The 13,828-nt window shown below is 44.5% G+C and overlaps 1 protein-coding gene across 2 annotated transcripts in view; it reads right to left on the reverse strand.

Moving 5' to 3' along the window:
* Positions 1-1,367: 1,367 nt before the first annotated feature.
* The window catches only part of USP13 (ubiquitin specific peptidase 13), a 105,320-nt gene continuing 92,859 nt past the window's right edge, over positions 1,368-13,828 (reverse strand). Inside the window, exons 20-21 of one of the 2 annotated variants that reach the window (XM_040621562.1) lie at positions 3,188-3,272; positions 1,368-1,511 (exon numbers count right to left, since the gene is read on the reverse strand). In XM_040621562.1, coding sequence (XP_040477496.1) covers positions 1,418-1,511; positions 3,188-3,272 — 179 coding nt within the window. In that variant the 3' untranslated portion in view covers positions 1,368-1,417. Of the gene's footprint in view, positions 1,627-3,187; positions 3,273-13,828 lie in introns of both variants that reach the window. The other variant, XM_040621563.1, reaches the window with a different exon arrangement.

Below are 13,828 nucleotides of genomic sequence, written 5' to 3' on the forward strand. Positions count from 1 at the left end.
TAACTCACCATGGCGTAATCCACCGTCCATGTGGCCTGTTACCCAGATGGTTCTACTTTACTTTCCTACAGTTTCTAGAAAGATCCTTTCTACCAAATGCCTGGTAAGCAGATGGCAACAGATCCTTCTTCACTTGACTGGACAATCTGAAATAGAAACTGCAGAGACCTTGGAATTCGGTGCAGAGCTGCAGGAAGACGGAAACTCTGATCTGATCCCAGGTGGCAACAAAAATACTGAGATACCAAAATGGAAATGATGGTCTTTCATAATGTCCTAAAAAGTTTCTTTGCGCCCGAGGCCCTAGAGGTGCCCGGGATCACACTGCTAGTCGCAGCAAGTAAGCAGCTAGTCAGCAGCTAGTCAGGAGGTGATTAGCCCCGTGAGGGCGGAGAGGGGACTCTAGCCCCAGGAAGGTGTAGCAACAGGCAGGCAAAGAGCGCTGCGACAAGAAAATTACAGAGAAATTTGGGGCACGTAGTGTGATTCCAGGGAGTGGTTACGTGTTATGGTAAGATTCACTTTTTTAACTAAAAATACACCCTATGCCTTTGCGGGAAGGGCTGCTGAGAAACAGAAGTCATCTACCTTTGTTTGGCAAATAACAACATCGTGCTGCTGTGGGCACCCGGCCTTATTCCACCAAATGTCACAAACCCGGTGAATTCCTGACAGCACTGAAGAGACAACTCAGCCCTTTTTACGCCTGAAAATCTAAGTGGGGAGCCAATTTTTAAAACTGTTCCTGAGTTATAGTTTCTTTAAAATAGTTACTCGCTTTTCCCAGCTATGCTTAATACCAACTGCTTTAACCTTTAAAAACCAGCCCGGGACAGATTTCCTGGTTGACGAGAACGGTCTCACCCTCACACATTCACACAATCACATTATGAATTTCGATACGATTAAATTAAAAATACCTTTCATTGCAGATGCTCTAATCTTCTATACATGGATAGGTCAGAAATTATGTGTAATGAAAAAATTGTCACAAATAAAGCCCATCCCATTACTGATTCTCAATATGAAGCAAAAATGGGCTTTTCGTTTATTGGGGGGTGAGGCCACACCACTGGCCCCCAAAGCATAATAGAGGGCTGGTGGCACGTTCCTATTTTTTGGTGTGACAGTGGCAGATCCCCCACCAGCAATATAAATACTTCTTTTTTTTAAATCATCCTCTCCTCGAACATTTATAAAAAGAAAAACTATCTACAGTAGTGTATCATCGCTAATAGAAATTTCCTCCCAGTTCTATTTCAGAAGGCGTCAAATGATGTTCTTTAAATAAACTATAAATACCCCATGTATTCCTTCATGTCTGGCTGTCCCAACTTCTGCTTTTTTTTTTTTTTTTTTTTTTTTGGCAAATTAAAAAGGCGTGTGGCTTCCTCTCGCCGACCGGCGCGTTGGAGGCTCAGCGTGGCACCCTGTGGTAAAAGTACATGTAGCCCAGGTCCTTGGGGGGCCTCTCTGAGGCACACACTCTGTGGTCATTGTAGATCACCCACCTGAAAACAAAAGACAGGAGAACTCGCTGGATTTCAGTCAGTCCCAGGAAGCGTGGCAGAAAACAAGTGACCGTACGTACTTCATCGAGAGGTTTTAAGATAACCAAACTCAGGCCTGCCGTATAAAAAGAGGGAGTGCTGGTGGGAAATTGCAACTGCTTTTTTTATTCTTGAGCTCAATCAAAAGGTAGTTACGAAAGGAGTCTCCAAACGTTTAAAACCCTTTGGTTTCCAAGTCCCTTTTGTAGCAATCCATAGATGGCCTCAGAAATTAAGGCAAAGAATCATGTACGCCAGTGTTTATTTCAGCCTGAGGTATAAAACCAGGTAAAAATAAGAAGGAAAGAGCCATGCAGGTGAACTATCACACAGCTATTAAAATGTCTTCAAAGAATATTTGGTAAAGTGAGAAAATAATCACAATATAGTATGACGTGGGGGAAGGGTTAAAATATTGTATGTGCTGCGTGCACACTGCAAGCTTTTGGAAAAGTTGTAAATGCGTACGTACAATTACAGGTAGCACGATCGTGTATACAGACGTATACTCTCTCCCAGTGACAATAATAAAGGAGAAATGTATCGAAACATAAACAATGATTCTCTTTAGGCTTCCGAATGACAGTCTTTGTTATCTTTCTGCAATTTACAAATTTCTTACCATAAATTTTATTGCTTTTTGAATTATACTTAAGCTATTTTTCTTAAGAAAAGTATTTTGAAAAGAGCATCATGCTTGGTAATAAAAAGAAGTTACCGTCAATCAAGTGCCCGTGCTCAACTATTTCATTAATCAAGTTAAGAAGACGACACTACAAGACACACCAAAGGGGAGCACAACCAAGTCCCTGGCGGGAACCGGTGTCTCCCGCAGCGTGTGGCACGGTGTGAGAGGTCAACGTCCCACCAGGACAGGGCAAGGTTCTAGGTTTCTCCAGCATCCACGTGGCGGAGCACGGCCTCAAGCAGGAGGCTGGGCCTCAGGCTTCTCAGAGGGGAGCTCGCAGAAGAGAAACCGGCGGACTCCGTGAGGATCCAGCCCAAGGAGAAGGTCCTGAAGGGAGCGGCAGCCTTACGTGCCATAAATGCCTCCCTCCCCGCTCACCACACACCTAGCGGTTCTACTTACGAAGCCACGAAGCCAACTGCAAGGCCACAAGAGGGCAAAACAGTGGATGTTTAGGGAAGCCAGATAACACAGGAGACCCAGTCAAATTTAAATAGCAGGGAAGTAACAAATAATTTTTAGTAGAAATACATTGCATGTAATATTTAAGACATGTTTATACTAAAAAGCTTTTCATTGTTTATCTGAAACTCAAATTTAACAGGGCACCTGAGTCTCCTGTTTTGTGGGCTAAAGCTGGCAATCCTACGCAGGTCCCAAACGCACACATTCTGCTGCCGGATGCATCTTATCTTGGAAAGTCGCTTAGGTGCAATGGTTGAGAGTGGCTTCGAATGCCAGCTCTGACATGGCTACTTCCAGGCTAGGTTCCCCCTCAGCTGCTCTGAGCCTCAGTGTCTTGGTGTGTAAAACGGCTCTGAGAGTATATCCCTGCAAAACCTGCACCGTGAGAACCAAATGGGGTAATACGGGCAACACCTAGCTGAGAGCCTGGCATACAGTAGGTGCTCAATAAAACATAGATAGTGATCTTCTAAAAAAGACTCACCTTCCTTCCTTTTTAATATGGCAAACATAATGGCCACTCATTGTAGATGTTCCCATGTGACTGATGAACGCAAATAATTCATACACTATGAAAGAGGAAACAACTCTGTTACAAGGCAGCATTTCTAGAAACCAAGAGCACTTCTGATCAGAATTTACAGGCAACAATGGTGCAACCCAGCAACTGTTTACATTGAAAGACAAAGTCTATTTGCCTTGCAATACTGAGAACACCCCCCCACACACACACACACAGATCCACCAGCTTCAACCTGCAAATTCCTGACAACACAGGACATAAACTATCAAAGCCCGGCTGACATGTAATCGTATCTGGAAGGGGATTAAAAATCCCGCAGTCGGGTCTGGTGGCGAGCTCGTGGGTCCAAAGGGGCAGTCCTGGCTCTATCACTCTGAAGCAGCCATGAGGGTGGAGGAGCTGTTTCCTCTCTCTGAGCCTGTTTCTTCACGGAGATGAAAAATCCACCCACTTCACAAAGTTGTATAAAGCTTAAATGAGCAATTCAGACTAAAATACCATACAAATGTCAGGATTATGAGGAAGACAGCAGAGAGCTGTTGTCATGTCATCATGCTTCCGAATAGCTTCTTGTGGTTTCTGCCTTGCTCTCAATAAACTGCACGGGACCAAAATTCAGACTTCATTCTCTCTGCACAAGGGCATATACGGCCTTCGAGGGCAAGGCCAGTGTTGATTCTCTGAGAAGTACCTCCTGCCAGCTAGCAGAGTATTCTGTTCATACCCATCCCAAACGAATTTCAGCTCATACTCCCCTGGCCCGGGCTAGACCTACACGGCACAGAGTGGATTCCATGGACCCACAGAGTGGGTAACAGTCCACTCTGCAAACTGTCACAGGCTATGACGAGACAGGAATAGAAACTGAGTGAGTGCTTACAAACTTTCATAATAATATGTCTGTGGAACCTAATAAGGAAAAAAAAAGGTTTGCATATTCATTTTTCTTGTGGTCTATTTTTAATTTACTCCATTTTCCAAAGTACTGTTTCTGGACAGACCCTTTCCCTCAACCCCCCCTCCCTCATTCCTCCTCTCCCTTGCTGTTCACCCAGGCTCATCCACTTACTCACCGGGAGTCCCCACCCTACTTCCCCTTGACCACAGCACACACTGCTGATTGCCTCCTCCTTCCTCAAATATTTGCCCCCAGCACACAACCATCTCTTGGCTGTCTAGCTGCCTCATTGGCTCCTCCTCATCTCCCTGACCTTTAAACACTGGTGACCTGGAGCTCGGACCACAGACCTTTCTTTTCTCCATCCTGATTTTTTCTCTTTCTTTGGATGACCTCATCCAGTCTCATGGTGTTAAATTGAATTATTTTCCTAATTTCCTGAATGTTCATTGCTAATGCACAGAAATACAATTGAATTTTGTATATTGATCTTGTTTCTTACAATCTTGCTAAACCCATTTATTAGTTCTAATAGCTTCTAGTAGATTCCTTAGAATTTTCTATATACAAAATTGTATCATCTGTAAAAAGAGAAACTTTATACTTCTTCCTTGCTAACCTGGATGCCTTTTATTTCATTTTCTCGCCTAATGGCCTTGGCTAGAAGGTCCTGTTACAATGCTATGGAAATGGCAAGAGAGGGGGCGCCCAGATGGCTCAGTCGGTTAAGTGTCCAGCTCTTGATTTCAGCTCAGGCCATGATCTCAGGGTCGGGTGACGGAGCCTCACGTCAGGCTCTGCACTCAGTGGGGAGTCTGCTTGAGATTCTCTCCCTCTCCCTCTGCCCCTTGCCCCCCTCCCGAAAGAAAGAAAGAAAGAAAGAAAGAAAGGGCAAAAGTGCACATCCTGTCTTGTTCCTGATCTTTGGGGAAAAGCATTCAGTCCCCCGCCATTCTGCATGATATGAGTGTGGGTTTTTTTAGATGGAAGTTTCCTTTCCTTCCCATTTTGTTGGGCATTCTCTCCCTGGCCTTATCTATCTTAGTTAATGGTGATTCCATTCTTCCATTCAGGACAAAATCTTGTCTTCTCTCTCACATACCTCTTTTTTTTTTCTTTCTGGTAAATTTTTTGAGTACAGTTGACACACAATGTTACATCAGTTTCAGGTTTTCTCATGCTCTTTACACACATCCAATCCATCAGCTAATCTTGTCAACATTTCCTTCCAAATATATCCAGAATCCAACCACTTCTTGCCACCTCCACTAGTAATGTCTGATCCTAGTTACCATGATCACTTGCCTGAATTTTTACAACAGCCCCCTATCTGGGCTTCCTGCTTCCTTCCTTCCCCTCTACTGACTATTCTCAGTATGGCCGTCACAGTGGCCTTTAAAGGGAAGTCAGATTGTGGTTATTAGTGTTCAAAACCCTCCTGGTGGCATCCTGTATCTCAGAGTAAACTCTTCCTGTCACAATGGCCTATGAAGCTCATCTCCTCCCATATCCCCCCTCATTTCGCCCCAGCTGCTCCAGCCACCCCTTCACTCCACCCCAGCTACCCCCCTCACCCCACCCTAGTTCCTCCCCCTCTCCCCTTTACTCGACCCCAGCTACTCCCACTTTCCCCCTCATTCCACCCCAGCTACTCCTCTCTCCCCTCACTCCACCCCAGCTACCCCTTCTCCCTTTCACTCCACCCTAGCTACTCCCTCTCTCTCTCCCTCACTCCACGCCAGCTACTCCCACTTTCTCCCTCACTCCACCCCTGATACTCCTGCCTCCTGGCCGCTCCTCAGACACACCCAGCATGCTCTGGCCTTCAAGCCTCTACACTCACTGTTCCCTCTTTGAAACTCTTCTTTCAGATGTCACAAGACTTACCCCTCACTTCATTGAGGTCGTGGGTGAAATGTCACCTCAGAGAGACCTTCCTGCATCACCTTATAAAAGAGCAACTCTCTCTCACCCTCACCTTCACCCCTAACCTCCCCCCCAACCTTGCTTTATTACTGTCCAGATAGCAAGAAGTAACTCCTGCCGTGTCCAAACTTACTTGTGTATTTATTTATTGTCTATCCCCTTTTATCTCCGGCTAGAATACAGCTCCATAAGGACAGGAAGTTGGTCTGTTCTGTTTACTGAAAGATTCCTGGCACAGAGAATGGTAGCTTAGCATGTAATAGGCATTTCATAAGTATTTGTTGAATATATAAATAAATGTGTGAATTAGAGAATAACTCTGTTCACTCCATTTCTTCATTTGTTTTTATATCATCTTACATTGTATATATTCTATAAATCACCTACCAAAGTATAAATTGGAGTATAAGTTAGTAAAATAATTATTAAAAAGGAAATGATTCAGAAGAGATTGTTTTTCCCATCAAGTTTTTGTTGCTGTCATATCAATTGATGACAAAAAACAAACAAACCAACCCAAGTTTAAAACCAGAAACCAGGCAAAAACAACGGTGAATGACAACCATTTTGCCTGGCACTTGGTTTCTGAAATAGTGACCCAGGAACCCTATGCTGGTCTGCCCTCCCTGTTGCCCCACAACACTAAGGACCTGCCCTACCCTGTAAACGAGGGAGAGTGTGGGCAGAGAACTTTTCACGTTTCTTGACCCTGGTTGGTTTTAAAACTCCTTTGGAATCATTCTGTATCACAGCCCAATTCTTCAGCTTGAGATACAGGACTGGTCTCCCGAAATGAAGCTGCTTTCTTAGAGTTTTCATGAAATAAAGAAAGGAGCCCAACCAAGGCTTCCCCCTCCCATGGAACTGTTCCCCAAAACAATGACTTAAATAACTGAACAGACTCTTTCATGAGCATTGCCCACATTAAGCCTGGGTCATTCAATGAAACACTGCTTAGATACCAACACAGGGTTGCTTGCTCTGATTTTACTCTTTGAGGGGTTGGCAAAACAAGTAGACAAAGGGGCAGATCCATACATTCCATATGCCCAAACATGTCATTAAGCCCCCCCAAAGGCATTTCTCCTCTCTTTGGTTAAAAACAACTCAATGTATCCTCAGAATCACAAAAAGGAATTAAAGAAAAAAAGATTAGCATAAATCTAAGTCCTATAATTAAAATTAACCATGTTTATCAATACAAGGAACCACCCCATGCATTATTCAAGATCTCCTGCTGGAACAGACAGCAAGAGAGAGCAGCTCTCTCGACACATTTGCAAAAACTCAACAGGTAAGAAATCTCAATTAATACTTGCTTCCAAAGAGAAAGTGAAGGTGAAGAAACCCAACAGGGAAGCTACTGCTAATTCTTCCCCCATTCGCAGAGGCCCCCTTCTAAAAACAGCATCGGCATACACGCTCCCAAAGATGGGCAGACCCCTCTTCACGTAGATGGAAAATGCAGTTTGAGGCAAGGCAAACCATTTTTTTTTAGATTTTATTTATTTATTTTGGGAGAGAGAAAGAGCATGTGAGTGCAGGGCGGAGGGGCAGAGGGAGAGGGAGAGAAAGTCTCGAGCAGACAGGAGCCCAGCACTGGGCACGATCGCATGAGCCCGAGATCATTACCTGCCAAAACCAAGAGTCGGGCACCTCACCAACTGCCCCACCCAGGTGCCCCCCCAAATCATTTTTAAAATGCTGACCTGCCACAGAGAAACTTTTCAAGCACGTAGAAAAGCTGGACAACATTGCCTAAACCACCATGACCCTCTAGAAAGCCAGAATTAAACAGGGTCTGAAACTAGCACCTTCCCCCCCGCCCCGTTCCCTCTCCCAACAAAATGTGTCCTTTTTTGAACATAGGAAAATGGTTCCAACCTCTCTAACATGCAGAATTTTTTCATATCAAAATTTTACCACCCCGACCCCTACCCAACAAAACAGCGATTGTGCTCTGATTTTACTCTTTGAGAAAGCACTGTCAGAAAATGAATGTGACACTTGGAAAACAGAAGAGGCAGGGAGCCTGTCATTTCATGTCCTGTGGAGGAATGGCCACCCAAGGATTGTCTAGGGTGGGGGCCGGCATAGTGCAATGACTCGTAAGCCAAATCCACCCAGGAGAAAGGGGAGGAGGAGAGGGACAAAAACATGAGATGACGCGAGTATGGCCCATAAAGCCTGAAACATTTACTGTCTGGCCCTTTAGAGGAAAGGCATGCTGGCCCCTGGTCTAGAGGGATGAGAGTTCATCTCACTGCTTACTATTGATTAAAGGTCCCAGACTTAGTCAAGTTACTCATTAACTTGTAAATTTTTGTTCAGTAAAGATAGAAAAAATTTCTGTCCAGCAGAACATATAACCTCAAGGATTTATGATCTGAAGACACTAATTTTATATTTAACTCAGCAATCGAATTATCTTTAATTATCCTAGCTTCTCAGATGCTTTGAACTGGTAATAACAACTAGCTGGTTCCCTCATTAATTAACGAGTCAAAGAAAATCTGTGATTTGTGCTTAGTTTAGATGTACCTGAGAATCGTGATTTAGCCTTTTAGAAAATTATAGTTCGACAACACATAATGACCTAAAGCAGTCTAGATTCAGGAATGCAGTTCAATTAATTATATTTTATAAATCCTATAGCATCTATCTATCTGTCTATCTATTTGAAAAGCTGTAGTATCTGGTATGGGTGCAACACTGATTTAGTCAGTCTGCCGAGACGGCACAGAATACACAAACAGACTCCTTGAAATGCCCACCAAGACCCCAGGGGCTCCACAGCCTTCTGGTGCGAAACCCAAACTGAGTTTTCCAACCGAATCTTTCTAACTTCAATAATTTTTTCCATTACCTACCCCCTAACCTCTGTACAACAGATGGGAAAATATCATTGCCAATTTACTAACATATAACTCACAAACGCCTTAAATCTGTAAACAATCTCTACCCAGAACAGCGTGATTGCCCTCGTCCCTGCTCTGAGAAAAGACCAGTGGGAGGTAGGGGGAGATGGATTTGGATTTGGAGCTTTTAGAAAACTTCAGAATCCCCAAAAAGAGCGAAAGGAGCATTTGGGTAAATCAGTAACCGCTTAAGTCAGCTGACGACAAGGACAGAGTCTTTTAGGATCTACAAATCTCAACTCCACACAGCTCAAAATTACCAAACCCCTTGACTTCTCTTTATCATACGGCCTAAAACTCCAAATATCAAACAATTCCCTCCAAACTTCATAGTTCTCAGTCATTCATACTTTAGTATAAATTAGTTTATTTCAGAGTGGCTTCCTCTTCACTTCCAATAACGCCATGGGGGGAGGAACCCCCAGGAATTACAAACAGATGCTGAAGTGGGGTGAGCACTGGAGCCCAGCTGCATTGAGTGTGTTGCTTTCAAGTAACCCACTGGTGTTTAGCTCCCGTGTGGCTGCCCCCTCGTGCTCGACGGATCCTACTCCCGCTGTGTTCCTCGGGAGCCTGGCACGTTAGGAGTCCCACCATTATGTAAGTGAAATGTCTCTCTGCTCCCCTTGCTGGAAAATCTCAGCTGCCCTAGAAGCTGTCAGAGCCATTACGGAGATGCGGCTGGAGAAGCCAGAGCAGATTTTGAGTAATCGCAGCGTAATCACATTTTAATTACATTGGCAATCAGTGAGTTCTTAAAAAAAAAGAAAAAAGAAAAGAAAGAAAGAAAGAAAAATTAAATGCTCATTAAGTGCAACATAGGAACAGAAATAATTTTGCAAATGGCAGAAGCCCAGATAGGTCAGACTGAAGACCTGATTTTCCACTCTTTACGATATTTAAAAACTCGACAGGAAGTTAGGTGATAGCCCTAAAATGTGCAGAACGTGATGATAAACAGAGCTTTCCAATAAATAGACTGCCGCCTCCCTTCCGATTTAGAAGATCTGTGATAAGATGAAGGAGGAAGTGCACAGGCTTCAAAATCAGAGACCTGAACTCCCAGCTGGTTCTCCCACTTCCCAGGCCCCTCACGTGCTGGGTCCCCATCCTCATGTGAACAGCTAGCTGCAGGCATGAAGGAAAGCTGTCCCGGAAGCGCCCAGGGCCTCGCAGGCTTCAGTGAAGGACAGCCACTGCCAAAGCCAGGGTTACTAGCACGACCCAGGAACCCTATGGGTTCTAGATCACATTAAAATAAAAGATCTAGATCACATTAAAATAAAAGAGTTTCATGCATTGACATTATTTCCTCATTCCAAAAAAAAAAAGCAATAGTGATTTTTAGTTAACATATTCCCTAAAGGAAGCATTTGATACAAGTGTTCTTTAATCCCTATCCTTATAGAGTCACATTGTTTCCAATTCAAACTCCCACCTTGTCTTTATTTTCAGGGTTAACATGGTGTAGTGATGTCCTAGCAGCTCCTGTCCCCCTTCTTAAGGCAGTAGTAACTTCATCTGGCTTTTAGGGTGACAGTTCTCAAACACTTACACTGAACCAGAACCACCTGGAGGGCCTGCTCACCTCCAGCTCACTGGGCCCACCCCCAAAGTCCTGGAGTGGGACCCAACAATTTGCATTTCTACCCAGTTCACAGGTGATGCTGCTCACAGGGGATGCTGATTCTCCGGATCCAGGACTACATTTGAACAACTGTTTGAAGAGACCACACTTCCCTTCTCAGCTTACAAGCTAGGAAGGAAGATGTCTCCACCCTCAGGCTCCATGAGTGGGGCCAGGGAACAGGGACAGGGCTGGGCAGCCCGAGTCTCAGGTTGCCAGGACCTTTGCTAAGAACTCCAGGACAATACTCCGCTGGATTTTAACCTGGAGAGATATATTGTGGGAGGCACTGGCAGCCACTTTGTGGCCATTAGGGAGAGCCTATTTGAAACTGACACCACCCCAGGGGAGGTACAGGGGAGGGGAGCAACCAGATAAAAGGATTTCAGTCCCACAATCAAGGGCATGCCTCGAGTCAGGTCTCCCTGGGACTGTCTCTGGGGGGTGGCGGGCTGGCTTCGGGCTCCAGCTCCGAGCCTAGAGTGGACATCCTGACGACAAGCGGAAGCAAAGCCAACTGTGTCTGCAAAAGAATGGCACAGCCACGTAAGGCCCCCGGGGTGCTCACAGACTGCGGTGACTGACATGCTGAGGGAAGTCAGGAGCAAGCACGCTCAAGGACGGGGCCTGGGGACGGTCAGACCCAGAACCAGGAAGCCAGCGTGCCACCCACATACGGAGATCAAGGGCACACCACCAGGGAGTGGGCAAAAAGGAGCCATCAGGAAAAGACAGATTTAAAAGGCAAATTGGGGGGTGGGGCGCCTGGCAGGCTCAGTCCGTGGAGCATGCGACTCTTGATCCTGGAGTTGTGAGTTCGAGCCCCACATTGGGGGTAGAGATGAACTTAAAAAAAAAAAAAAAAAGGATAACATGTTTCTGGCCAGAAAAACTCAATATTGTAGACTTACCAGGTATTCCCAAGCTAACATGCAATATATGAAACTCTCATACAAATCAATAAAAACCAGATGAAAACCTCAATAAAAATGGGAAAATGGACCAAACAAAATGAGGAAGTGATTAACACAAGAAGAAAAACAAGAGGGAACACAAGCAGGGAGAGGAAGAAGCAGGCTCATAGCGGAGGAGCCTGATGTGGGGCTCGATCCCATAACGCCAGGATCACGCCCTGAGCCAAAGGCAGACGCTTAACCGCTGTGCCACCCAGGCGCCCCCAAAAATAGGTAATTTTGACTCAAAATCTTCACTTCTAGAAATTCATGCTAAGGATGTAATCTAATGAGGGCCCAAGAATGTTCATCATGGTGTCATTTTTAATAGAGAATAAGGGAAAGACGACAGAAGAGAAAGAAACTTAAATGTTGAACAAGTGTTATTAACTGGATAAGGACTGAAGGAGGCATTTGCTGTACTTTGTAAACAGAATTCATCCTATAAGAAATTTATTATTTAAAAATAATTGCTGTCAGGCATCTGGGTGGCTCAGTCGGTTAAGCATCTGACTACAGCTCAGGTCACGATATCAGGGTTCTCAGATGGAACCTCACATGTGTCCCGCCCCTGCTCAATGGGGAGTCTGCTTCTCCCTCTCCCTCTGCCCCTTTCCCTGCTTGTGCTCTCTCTCTCTCAGATAAACAAAATCCTTAAAAATAATAATAGTAATAATAATTGCTGTCATCTTCTGAATGTAAAAATCGCCCCATTATCTGAAACTCTTTCTGTAATCATCTTTTTTTTTTTTTAAGACTTTATTTATTTCTTTGACAGAGAGTCAGAGTGAGAGAGCACAAGTAGGGAGAGGGAGAACCAGGCTCCCCGCTGAGCAGACAGCCAGATGTGGGGCTGGATCCCAGGACCCTGAGATCATGACCTGAGCCGAAAGCAGACGCTTAACCGACTGAGCCACCCAGGCAGCCCTATAATCGCCTTGTCTTTTTTTTTTAAGACTTTATTTATTTCTTTGACAGAGAGTCAGAGTGAGAGAGCACAAGTAGGGAGAGGGAGAACCAGGCTCCCCGCTGAGCAGACAGCCAGATGTGGGGCTGGATCCCAGGACCCTGAGATCATGACCTGAGCCGAAAGCAGACGCTTAACCGACTGAGCCACCCAGGCAGCCCTATAATCGCCTTTTATTCAAATAACAATTAGTTGGCCTAAAATCAGGTTTATAAATTATGGTACACTATACAATGGGATATTATTAATATATATTCAGTGATCTGGACATACCTATATGTACATCCGCAGTTAGGGGGAAGCAGGTTATAAAATAGCATTTATAAAAGAGCATGTATAGGGGTGCCTGGGTGGCCCAGCCGGTTAAGCGGCTAACTCTTGGTTTTGGCTCAGGTCGTGAGACCATGCCTGGCCTGCAGCTCCACGCTCAGCATGGAGTCTGCCTGAGATTCTTTCTCCCTCTCCCTCTGCCCTTCCTGCTCATGCTCTTTCTCTCTCCCTCTCTCTCTAATAAATAAATAAAATCTTTAAAAAAAATAGCATGTATAGAATAGAATGTTTTATTTTCATAATATTCATACTTATACTCATTTTATATTTGCACAGAAAGGCCTAAAAAATATACACAAAACATTAACAGTGGCTATGACTTGGTGGTAGGATTGGAAATAATTTTTATTTTCTTCTTTTTGTATATCTGCATTTTCTCAAGTGGCTAAAATTATTAAATAGCCTTTTAATTATAAGAAAAATAAACAATATAATCGTTAATTAAAAAAAAAAAGAAGTGACCGACCTATGAGTTCAGGTGCTAAGGCAGTGAAGTCTGAGAAATCACCTTCTTCCCTTGCTGTGACTTATGCAATGTGACACAAAATAGCGCCCTCCTAACCCCTCCACCTGGTACTTCGTGGAGGCAGCAGAAAACTATCCCTGTGGCCACTACCTCCTCATCTCCATCCGTTCTTCATTCAATCATTCATTCTCTGATCACCTGCTGTGGGCAAGGTACAGTGCTGGAAAAGCTACTTTAAAAACATCCATTCCTCTTAAAATCAGATACAAAATGCATTTAGCGAGGGAGGGTGCGTTATGCTCTTTTGGTTTTTCATAATTAAAATTTTCACCTACCACTGCTTCTAGCTTCAGTGTACCCCACACTCGATGTCTCACAGTGCGTGGCTGTCTCCTTCTGCACCCTCACCCTAAGCGTGCGGGCAGTGAAGAGAAAGAGCACAGAGTTTGGCCCGCAGTGCCTTTAAATTAAAGGTGCGTGAAAGCGTCATCATGACATCCCATTCAAGGCTGCAACT

The sequence above is a fragment of the Ursus maritimus genome, unplaced genomic scaffold (assembly GCF_017311325.1).
Source record: "Ursus maritimus isolate PB19 unplaced genomic scaffold, ASM1731132v1 scaffold_4, whole genome shotgun sequence".
Taxonomy (NCBI): Eukaryota; Metazoa; Chordata; class Mammalia; order Carnivora; family Ursidae; genus Ursus; species Ursus maritimus.